Genomic DNA, 12299 nt, shown 5'->3' with positions numbered 1-12299 from the left:
CCCCATATCCCCTGACTCCGCTATCATTAAGAGCTCTATCTAACTCTCTCTTGAAAGCATCCAGAGAATTGGCCTCCACTGCCTTCTGAGGCAGAGAATTTCACAGCTTCACAACTCTCTGAGTGAAAAAGTTCTTCCTCATCTCCGTTCTAAATGGCGTACCCCTTATTCTTAAACTGTGGTCCCTGATTCGGGACTCCCCCAACATCGAGAACATGTTTCCTGCCTCTAGCGTGCCCAACCCCTTAATAATCTTATATGTTTCAATAAGCTCCCCTCTCATCCTTCTAAATTCCAGAGTATACAAGCCCAGTTGCTCCAGTCTTTCAACGATCGCCAGTCCTGCCATTCCAGGAATTAACCTTGTGAACCTACGCTGCACTCCTTCAATAGCAAGAATGCCCTTCCTCAAGATTGGAGACCAAAACTGCACACAATACTCCAGGTGTGGTCTCACTAGGGCCCTGTACAACCGCAGAAGGACCTTTTTGCTCCTATACTCAACTCCCCTTGTTATGAAGGCTAACATTCCATTGGCTTCCTTCACTGCCTGCTGTACCTGCATGCTTGCTTTCAGTGACTGATGCACTAGGACCAGTCCTAGATCTGGATCTCGTCCTAGATCGAGATCTCGTTGTACTTCCCCTTTTCCTAACTTGACACCATTCAGATAATAATCTGCCTTCTTGTTCATACCACCAAAGTGGATAACCTCACATTTATCCACATTAAACTGCATCTGCCATGCATCCACCCACTCGCACAACCTGTCCAAGTCACCCTGCAACCTCATAGCATCTTCATCACAGTTCACACTGCCACCCAGCTTTGTGTCATCTGCAAATTTGCTAATGTTACTTTTAATCCCTTCATCCAAGTCATTAATGTATATTGTAAATAGCTGCGGTCCCAGCACCGATCCTTGCGGTACCCCATTTCAGAATGTATATTTTTCTAAGTTTGGGAGTATGCCAAGTTGTAAGTTTGGTTATCTGGGGCACTAGAAATTTTGATGCTGACCTGAGTTTAAAAGCAGTTTGTCCTGCGAGTAGGAAAAAAAAAGACCCAGCAGCGATTGCACTTCCTGAGAGTGCTAAGGAAGAACAGTCTAGAGGAGAAGCTGCTGGTGGCCTTCTACCGCCCCACCATCGAGAGTGTGCTGGCATATTGTATCACAGTGTGGTATGCTGGCTGCTCAGCAGCAGACAGGAGAGCTCTGCAGAGAATCATCAAAACTGCCCAGAAAACCATCGGCGGCCCTCTGCCTTCCCTGGGAGACATCTCCAGGTCTCGGTGCCTCTGCAGAGCCAGGAAAATAATCAAAGACCCCTCCCATCCTGGACAGTTCCTGTTCAACCTTCTGCCCTCTGGTAGGCAGTACAGGTGCATCAAAAGCCAGACAAACAGACTCAAGAACAGTTTCTTTGATCAGAAATTCATCAGAATTCTAAATTCCTCAAATATTCGCACAACATGAGAAATGCTGTCATCCATTCCACTAATTTCTTTAAAGTATTTATTACATTTTAAAGTGCAATATTCTCCCAAGTGCACTATTCTACCTAGGTGTGATAAATATATATATTCATGTACTACTTTAAGCATTTAAATGACGTATTGGATGTGTTTTTAACTTGTTTTAACTTGTTTTGGTTGCACTGATCAGGAGTAGCTCTCCTAATTTCGTTGTATCTCTAAATACAATGACAATAAAGGCTTATTATTATTATTATTAAGTTGGACACATTGGCCTTATATGTTCAATTGGTAGTGTAAACATTCAAATAAAATTTAAGTTCTGACTGAGATTTGATACAATACGATACGATATGATAAAACTTTATTCATCCCCGGAGGGAAATTGGTCTGCTGACAGTCACAACACACATGGTACACAAAAACTTGAAATTAAAAGTGAAAACAAAAAGAAAAAGACAAGTGACTGTTGGTTGGCTGCCGTGTGCACAGCGCCTTCACCGAAACAAATGAACAAACAAACAAACAGACTTATCCCCTGGGCAGAGGATTCTAAAACTAGAGTGCCCCTCCCTCCCCCACACCAGGACTCCCTTTGTTCTCCCACCATCCCACACAGCGGTCCCCCACGCCGGGTTCCCATTGTTCTTCACGGCGCTCCCCACACGCCGGGTCCCCCTTTGTCTCCCACCGTCCCTCACAGCAGTCCCCCCAGGCCGGGTCCCCATTGTTCTTCACGGTGGATCCCCCACGCTGAGTCTCCCATTGTTCTTCACGGCGGTCCCCCCAGGTTGGGTCCTCCATCATCTTCCCCTCTCCCCTCACCTTCCCCTCCCTCCTCACGCTCATTGACCACGAAGCCCCACTGCCACCGATGCTCCTGTTGCCACCGAAACTCCCGTTGCTGCCGAGGTCCCACTACCGCCGAGGCTCCCGGTACCGCCGAGGCACCCGCTGCTGCCGCCGAGTTTCCTGCTACCTCCAATTCCCAGTTCATAGGTGTCATCCTAATATGAACACTTTCCTAAGCCTCTGCATCACGTTGTCTAGAAAAGCAAGATGAAAAGCCGTGAGCAAGATATAAAATTATAAAAGGACTGGACAAGCTAGATGCAGGAAAAATGTTCCCAATGTTGGGTGAGTCCAGAACCAGGGGACACAGTCTTAGAATAAAGGGGAGGCCATTTAAAACTGAGGTGAGAAAAAACTTTTTCACCCAGAGAGTTGTGAATTTGCGGAATTCTCTGCTACAGAGGGCAGTGGAAGCCAAATCACTGGATGGATTTAAGAGAGAGTTAGATAGAGCTCTAGGGACTAGTGGAATCGAGGGATATGGGGAGAAGGCAAGCACGGGTTATTGATTGGGGACGATCAGCCATGATCACAATGAATGGCGGTGCTGGCTCGAAGGTCCGAATGGCCTCCTCCTGCCTATTTTCTATGTTTCTATGAAAATTGAAGCTTATTTTCCTTATAGCATATGGCTCTTTTTCTTTGTTGCCTCTCTCCTATTGTCAGCAGATTTGGGAAATTCACATTGTAATATCTTTTTCTTGTTTTATATTTTGCAGCATTTTATAAATTACACTAGCCAAAACTAGATTATGTGAAGCTGCAATATATATTAACATTATCTAAATATTTACTTGTATTTTATAACATATTGATTATATTAAGTGTATTTTAACAAGTAGTTTTCAAATTGCAGGCAAGAGTGCCATTATCTTCTTCAATGGGAAGGCCTGCAACTGGGGCGATTCCGGTAAGATAAAACTCAACTCTTTTAATTTTCTACTGGACGTGGCATTTCTGGATTATCTGGATTCTAATACAATAATAATAATAAGAATACAAAATACAATTCTGGATTCTAATACAATAATAATAATTCTTCCTGGTAATATTGCTAGCCCGGCAGGGGCTTCAATGTCGGGAGCCCCGACCGCCCCGATGTGGCAACTTCAACAGCCTGACTGCGGGAGAAGACATCAGGGGAAGAGAAAAGGCATTCTGGCCTTCCATCACAGTGAGGAGGTGACTGGAGGAGACTCACTGTGATGGATGTTTTTTTCTTTTTTGTGTTGGTTTGTAATTGTGTGTGTTATTGCTTATTTTTATTGGTCTTATTGTTGGACTGTGGGTAACGGAATTTCGTCCAAAAGATTTGTTTTTTTGGATGACAATAAAGGTTATTCTGATTCTGATATTAGGTTTCCTCTAATGTCTGTCATATATCTTCCTAATTGTCAATGCAACTTGTTTCAGTAAATTATATAGTTTTCTTTCATTTTAAACACAGTATCTCCTAAATGCCTATGTTCTGCTGTCAACACTATTAATACACCAACCCATTAGAAGCTGGGAATGCAGTGCTTACAGGCAGTTTTGAACATCTGGATCTAGATTTTGATGTCATAATTGAAATAATTTTGAAATCTACTATTTATTTTTGTAGATTAACCTATTTTTTTATATATGGTTCCTTTAACGATTTTATTTACCTAATCTTAATTCAGGATGAATATTAGAAATAGTACAATTTGTAAACACTTAAACTCCCATCAGCGTGAAGGGAATGTTAAAGCAGTAAGTCCTTGACTGTAGTTAGTTCTTCAGGTTTGGAACAGTACAAGACCCCCTTAGGTTAGGGCAGGGTTCTGTTATGAGACCATGAATTAAGTTTTCACATGGTGAAAAATGCTTGCAGAGCGGATTGTCCCATCGGAATAGATAGTCTGGAGAAGTATTTTAAATCTTCATCTGCAATTCTTATTAATAAAGTTGATATCGATAAATTTAGCCCATGCTCATAGGCTAATAATAATATTCCTTTATACGATTATACTGCAGATGAGGTCTTAACTGCTTTTGATGATTTTAAAAAGGAAGTTGTTGGTTGCCTGGACCATGTGTTTCTAGATGGGATTCTTAAAATGCCCATTTACATGTTAATTAGAATGTATTCTTCTTGGGTTCATCCCAAGAACACTAAATTCAAACTAATGTCAAGAACAGCAGTCTGCAATCCCACAGCAGCTAGCAAATCCATTATACTAGTTTCCCAAACGCTTCTTTGCATGTACATGTCGCACATAAGTTGAATGTCCACAATCTGTGATCTCATAATTCTTGAAGTGTTATTGCGAAATAAACTACATGGCCAAAATGAGTTCAAGTCCATTTACATGATATTTTTCTGATCTGCCTTTACTGGAAATGAAACTTCATGAAATGAGTTTTATTTGAGGTTCATTATGAGCCTTTTCTGTTGCCCTACCTCTTTCTCTTCTCTAGGCTTCTCTTCCCATCCCTCCTCCACTACTCTGATTCCATGCATAAGTCATATTCCCAGGTCTAATGCCAAGCAATAATATTTATTTCTATAAGTTTCCAAATTCAAGTCTTTTGTACCAGTAGATGGCAGTATGATAGTGACTGTTGATATTAATGTTGCAAATGTAAATAGTATAACATTCAGTGTTTTTAGAAGTTCCTTCCTTAAAACAACGAAAAAAGCATATTGTGTAATTTAAAATTAATTTAATCAAGATTGGCCATTTTATGAATTTCCAAACTCAACACCCAGTGATCTGTGAATGTTGGTAGAATTTCCTATAGGACCAGAAACTTGGTTTAGTATGAAATTCCTCACAATAATGTCAACATTAATGCCAATATCCAGTACGATTTTTCATATCTCACAAAATCAACTAAACAACCAACCTTTGCAGTTGCTATTATCCCTGCAAACATGCTATTTAAAGTGGAAACACTCAAACTACATTCTTTGCCAGTCTGCTCCAGAGCACTGCTTACCCTACCGACTGATCGTGCATAATGCTCAGATTTTCGTGCATCTGCAGTGACTCTTCTGCAATCCAATTGGTATTTGTCTGTACCCAAACACGTCTCCTGCTAGATGGCATGGACAGGTTTAGGGAAGAAGCATGGAAAGGTTCAGCACCTCCTGCAATTTTAATTGCAAACTTGCACGTATGACTGAACTGCCATGTGGATCAAGATCTTGCTACCATGGTCAAAGTAGCTTCAGGATCATTTCTGAGTGGTGCTTCTATTTTGTGCCACATTCCAATTTGTTCCTCACTTGTGCATTAGGTAGGTCACTAAATATCCACCCATTCTCAAATTAAGGATTTCATATTTTCTTTGACCCACAGGAGCAGGAAGACTGGATACTGGAATTTGTAGTTTTGCAGATTTTTCCTAAAATGCAGTCATTCATGCAGTCACTACCACCTCTGGCTGCTGATCTGCACCAGCTTGTTCACTTCCTTGTGAGCTCTTGGGAGCATTCTCCTACTCTTCTATCATTACAGTATCCATTCTAGAAACAACAGTATATGGCTTATTCAGTTTATAAAATGGCCTACAACTTTTCAAAATGTTGATTGACTTTTCTTTTAGAAAAGTGAATTAAAAAAGAAAAGTCAATCAACATTTTCTTTTCTTTTCTTTTAGAAAAGTCAATGCTTATTACTTTTTTTTAATGAGGCTTACTTTTCTTTTTAAAAGTCATGCTGATTATTTGATCTGTTATAAGCAAATTTAATATGATATCAAATTACATTAAAAAAAGCTGTATCCCCATTAACAGAAATAACTTTCAATTATAATCCCAGCACAAAACTGTGTGATGTCTGTTTCTTATTGTGTTTTTAGTACCTGCTCTGATGTACAGCACTTTGGTCAACATGGGTTATTTTTAAATGTGCTTTATAAATAAACTTGATTGATTGATTGAAAATAGAAAGAAAAGGGGTATCTTTATAAAATGGACTTGTGTCAAAAGCAGTTAGTATCAATACCCTCAGTTCTCAAGGGACTTCACATTTTAATTTTTAATTCACTTCCCATTTGAAAGTTATTACTAAATCTGCTTCCATCAACCTTTTCAGGATGTGGATTCCAGATCACAAAAACTGATTAAGAAGCCCTTGTGTTGATTCTTTTCCCTCATTCTGTGTGGTTTAGTGGCTAAAACTGGAAACCGTTTCTCCCTTTTTACACAACAGATTATTTCATGAAATGCACATTTTGAAAAATCTTCTTTCAGTATCTTTTTTCCCTTTTTTTCAACTGAGTAATTTCACTCCTCCTCCATCCCTGTAAATCCCTGACCCTTACTACCTCTGCTTTTTTCTATGTTTGACTCTGTATATCCTTTTCTTATCCCCTCTTTATTTCCTACCAAATTACAATTAAACCGTCTATCCTGAAAATAATGCTTTTGTACATCTAAACAATGAGTATGGGATACTGACTAATCAGTTATTTTAGATCCAAGCAATGTTAATTATAATTGCACATTTTAAATTAAGTAATTTTATCATTTATTTAAATTCACTTTCAAGGTGACTGTTGTGTGTATTTATTCTTTAAGGATGGAATCTCTGTTGCTAGACCTATGACAGCAGTGCGTGCAGCAGGCTATTCTTCTTCAGCATACAGAGGTTTGTTTAGTTTGAAATATTCCACACAGTAATTATGAACTGAGAGAATATGCATTGGCTTAGCTCACTGAGCCAAACAATCCTAAATCTCACAATTACAGCATGCAATCGATCCTGAACAAATTCCAGAAATTTTGTTTCTGCTACACCCTACAACATATTGATCCCTTTTTGTGTGAATAGGAACATTCTAATGTTTGTCCCAAGTTTATCTTTTGATAACTTAAAATGACTGTACTTCCCACCCGGCTCCCAATTTTCTCGATTTATCAATTTCAAGCTATTTCCAATCTTATACTCCTCTGTAGGAACACCTGTCAGATGAACATATCAGGTTTCCAAATTTACTGAGAAACACGAATGATCTCAACACTGATCCTGGGGTCAGTTCATTCAGTATTCTTTCACCTCCCCTTACAGTTCCAGTACCGTGCCTCTTAAAATATATTTTTTATCTTCTTTTGCTAATGTTGTTTTGCCATGGTCTACTGGAGACATTATAACTTTTAGTTTAACAACCCTATGTGTGGTTTGTTCATAAATGGATCCAGCACAAAAATATTAATAATTCTTTTAACTGTTCTTAGTCTCTTTTGTATTATGTTAGACTAACTAATTTTATTGAGGATAGCTATGTAATAGTAAAGGCAGTTTAAAAAAGAAGTTTTCATACTTTGTTTCCTTCAGGTTCTGCATTTGATCCACTTGGACAATCAAGAGGACCTGCTGCTCCACTTGAAACAAAGAACGAGGACACGTAAGTGCAAAGTGCAGAACAGCTTCAACATGTGTATCTTAACTTAGAAAGTTATTCAGTCATTTTTTTCAGGATATGGGCCTTGCTCGCAAGGCTAGCATTTATTACCTGTGCGTAATCATCCCGGTGGATGAACTTCGTGAACTGCCTATGTATTGAATCATTCAATATTGTTTTAAATTTATTAATCATTACTGACCATAGTAATGTACTAACGTAACGAGGAACTGCAGATGCAGTTGAGTGTTTTTATGACGAAGTAACCAAGAAGATTAATGAGGGCAGTGTAGAAGATATTGTTTACCTGGACTTTATAAGGCATTTGATAAGGTACTGCATGGTAGGCTGATCCAGAAGGTTAGATCACATGGGTTCCATACTAGCTAGCCAATTGGATACTAAATTGCTTGAAGGTTGGAAACAAAGGGTGATGGTAGAGGTTTGTTTTTCAGTCTGGAGGTCTGTAACAAGTGTTGTGCATCAACGTAGCTCTACTTCAGTACTTTGTGTTCTATGCAAGATTCCAGCATCTGCAGTTCCTTGTATCAACATAGGTCTTAATGTTCGCAAGATGAAAATGTTGGTTGTTGACCTAAGGAAGCTGAGAGGGGAGGGCATTGGTTTATTATTGTCACGTGTACTGTTACGCTAAAATACTTTATTTGCGTGCTATGCAGTTAAATCATACTGTACTTAAGTACAATCAAGCCATAAACAAGTACAACAGGTAGTAGAAAGAGAAAACTACCAGAGTGCAGAATATTGTGTCGCAGCATTATAGCGTTACAATTACAGAGAAAAAGTCCAACATCTGTAATGAGGTAGACTGGAAGACTGGGACTACACCCATCCTTATGGGAGGACCTTTCACTAATCTGATAACAGCAGGAAAGGAACTGTTCTTGAAACTGATAATACATGGTTTCAAGTTTTATATCTTCTGCCTGATGGGAGAGGGAAGAAGAGGGAATGACTAGGATGAAACATTAATTATGTTGACTGCTTTTCTGAGGTAGCGTGAAGTGTAGATGGAATCGATAGTGGGGAGTCTTCTCTGTCTTTGTGATGAACTGAGCTACAACCAGATCTCTCTACAATTTCTTGTGGTCTTGAGCAGAGCTGTTGCCAAAACAAGCTGTGACGTAACCTGATAAGATGCATTCTACACTACATCTGTAGAAGTTGGTACGTCATTGGAGACATGTCAAATTTCCTCAGTCTCCTGTGGAAGTGAAAGTATTGGTGTGCTTTTTTGGCAGTAGCTTCAATGTGATTGAGCAGGGCGTAAACTTCTATGTAACTGCACCTGCCACAAGAAATTGGCTCTGTATACTTGGTCGTGGAATAATAGCATGCCTTTTTGCTTCTAGGGATTTATTAGTTTCTTTGCAATTTTCGGATGGTTATAATTAATAATAATTGCAGTTGTATTTCTATCCTTTAAGTTAATTTAATCATGTGGCCTTGAAGATCTTTTTCAGAATATTTGTTCAAGAACAAACCATGTAGGACCGAATGTCATATTTGTTGGACAACTTGACCAAAGCATTAATTAATTCAGAACATCTTTAGTTGCTGCAAATTATTTCCTCTCATTAATATGTAATTACTGTGTTTTCACTATAATCTTTCTGTAGGCCAGAAGAAAAGGTTAAGAATTTGGAAAAGACAGTGAATGAGTTGATAGAAGAAAGTTGCATTGCTAATGGGCGTGGAGACCTACAGTTGGTAGGTATCTTATCTGTGTAACATTCTACAAACTTACAATGATGATGGGGAAAAATAGGCAATTTTATTTGTTCATGATGAAGACTGCTTTTTGGTTGGAGAAATTCCATCTCTGTTCTCATAACCATGGGAGCAACAAAAACCTGGTGTCAAATTCTGGCAATATACGAGCGATCAAAGCCAGCACAGGAGAGCACAAAATGCTGTGTTGATGCTGTGAGGTATGTTCCAAATAGTAAAGAGAGCAACAGTTGTGGACTTAACAGTAAGGATTCGTTTCCTCATTGGTGGTATTCCCATCTTTTATTCAGATATTCTTGGTTCAAATACTGCTTTGACCTTAAGCATATGATCTTGCTTGACTCGCCCTTGGAAGCAAGGGAGGGTCTGCCTGTCAAGGACAGGCCTAGTCAGCTGCAGCAGGAAATTGCCACAATACATTTGGTCAACAAGTATCCTAAACAAATGTCATTAAAACAGATTTTGGGATTTTGCTATGCACTGCCATTATCAGTCACAATCACACAAAATAACAGTGACATTGACTGGTTTGAGAGGTCCTGAGACTGTGAAAAGTAATATATAAATGCTGTTTCTACATTGCAAAATTGATAGATGAGGTTTCATGTTAATAATACAAATATTATTTTTCATTGTAAAGTATACTTGTCTCCCATCATTGTGCTGTTTGAATGCTTAAGCAACAATATAAAATGCGAACATACTGCAAAAACAAAACAATTTTATTCATTTCTCTACAAAAAATCTGTATTTCTTGTTAGCTCACTTGAATTAGTGGCAATGATATGCAACCTCCTCACGACAGCCTGGTTTCATTTCTACATTTTAACAGCTGTGATACAAAATGTTCCAAAGTACTTTACAAATGCTGAGGTCCTAAGATGAAAAAAGGATTCCATTGTTGACTGGAAAATATGATCAAAGAAATACATTTGGAGAATGTAGGATAGAGAGAAAGGCAATGATTTAAGGACAATATCTTAACTCTTCCGCAGCCCTATCCCTGTGGAAATATTAATTGATACCTTTGTGACCTCCAGATTTATTTCAGAATAATTTGCTGGATATCCAAATTTTGCCCCTCCCAAAATTTAGCTCGTTATATTGCAATCTAAACTTATTTCCATTTTTTGGCTAACCATTTTTGGATCCCAGCTGTGCCTCACTGCACCAGGAATCCAGGTTCAATCCTGTCCTCAACTGCTGTCTGTGTGAAACTAGCACATTCACCCAGTGAATATGTAGGTTTCTTCTTGGTGCTCTGGTTTCCTTCCACATTCTAAAAACATGCTCGTAGGTTAAATGGCTGCTATCAATTAGTTGTAAGTAAGTGGCAAAAGAATTTAAGGGGAATTGATGAACGTGCAAGAGGAAAAACAAGTTGTAGGGTTACCGGTAAATAAAGGAGGGAGGAATGGGACAAATGGGATGGCTCTGTTGAGAACTAGGAAGGATCAAATGGCCTATTTTTGTATCGTAGTAGGTAATTAAATCTCAGTCCCCTAATATATTATTTATAAAATCCTTGCCTTTTACTTACAATGTCCTCAATAATATTGTATCTCCTATTAATGTAGCTTGCTTGACCATAAGTTCCTGCAGTCCTGTTGATACTCTTTTTGGCTTGACTATCTTCCATACTTCATTCCGTGGCTGAATGGATTTCATTCTTATATGCATTTGCCAATGTGTCACTTTAACTGGCTGATCTATTTGAAATAATACGGATCAGACTACCTTTTTCTCCTTAGTTTTAATATTCTAAATCTTCATTGTACCTAGTGCTAAATAAGGAATGTTTAATAGATGCAAATTCTCTTAAATTTTCCATAATTTTCTTTTAGATATTTGGATTCAAACTTTGAAATTGTACACAATTCCTTTATATTGATTTAGGCCTTAGAAAAAGCTAAAGAAGCAGGGAGAAAAGAAAGAATGCTGGTGAGACAGAGAGAACAATCAGCATCTGCAGATCACATCAATCTGGATCTTACTTATTCAGTGAGTTGGATATTGAATGACTATTATTTCTGTAACATGTACTTTGAAAATAAAATCTAGCTCAAATTTTAATGCATGGTGGCACTGTTTATTAGATAATGCTTTTCTTATAAATCAAATATGAAATATTTAATAGGATTTCAATTACTGAAGATATGACAGATCTTTTATCATTTCACTCAGAGAGTACATGGGATGCACTGCCTGAGAGGGGTTGAAACTGGGTCAATGAGAGCATTTAAGAAGTTTTTGGCTGAGCACTTGAATTGATTAGAAAATAGAGAGCTATGGACCGTGCTGGGCAATAACATTAATGTGGAAGGGTGCCCTCTGGTCAATATGGGTGATCTAGATCAAATGGCCTGGTTCCATGCTGTTGAGTTCTATGATTCCAACTTGAGCAGAGGTTAAAATGAATTTATCTGATTGTTTAGAAATGTATTGTTAGCGTTGTAATAAAGTAAAATGCAGAAATATTTTTGAAATTACAATACATTGTGAAAGTATTAAAATTAAGCATTACTCGTGCTTGTGGATGGTTTTTCCATAGGTTCTTTTCAATTTAGCCAGCCAATATGCAGCCAATGACATGTATGCGGAAGCATTAAATACCTATCAGGTGATTGTAAAGAACAAGATGTTCAATAATGCAGGTAAGAGAACATTAAAAAAATATGTATTTTACTGTATGTAGATACTGTATTAAAATACTAGACCACCCGGGAAACCCGTTGGGTTCTTGTTGTTACTAAAGGTGAGGCAGCCACTCACCCCGGCCCCGGGCGGCCATCGCGGCGGGCAGCAGTAGGAGGAGCTGCCCCATGTTCGTCCTGCCGGCGGCCATC

General features: G+C 38.6%; 1 protein-coding gene across 1 annotated transcript in view; it reads left to right on the top strand.

The window, feature by feature from the left end:
* The window catches only part of ift88 (intraflagellar transport 88 homolog), a 47734-nt gene that overhangs the window by 7180 nt on the left and 28255 nt on the right, over positions 1-12299 (top strand). Inside the window, exons 5-10 of the mRNA XM_078403083.1 lie at positions 3185-3238; positions 6878-6947; positions 7635-7704; positions 9342-9432; positions 11350-11454; positions 12005-12107. Of these exons, the coding sequence (XP_078259209.1) occupies positions 3185-3238; positions 6878-6947; positions 7635-7704; positions 9342-9432; positions 11350-11454; positions 12005-12107 (493 nt within the window). The remainder of the gene's footprint in view (positions 1-3184; positions 3239-6877; positions 6948-7634; positions 7705-9341; positions 9433-11349; positions 11455-12004; positions 12108-12299) is intronic.

This window comes from Rhinoraja longicauda, chromosome 7, assembly GCF_053455715.1.
Source record: "Rhinoraja longicauda isolate Sanriku21f chromosome 7, sRhiLon1.1, whole genome shotgun sequence".
In the NCBI taxonomy this organism is placed as follows: domain Eukaryota; kingdom Metazoa; phylum Chordata; class Chondrichthyes; order Rajiformes; family Arhynchobatidae; genus Rhinoraja; species Rhinoraja longicauda.
The sequence above is the reverse complement of the archived record's forward strand: the minus strand, read 5'-3'. Positions and strand labels throughout refer to the sequence as shown.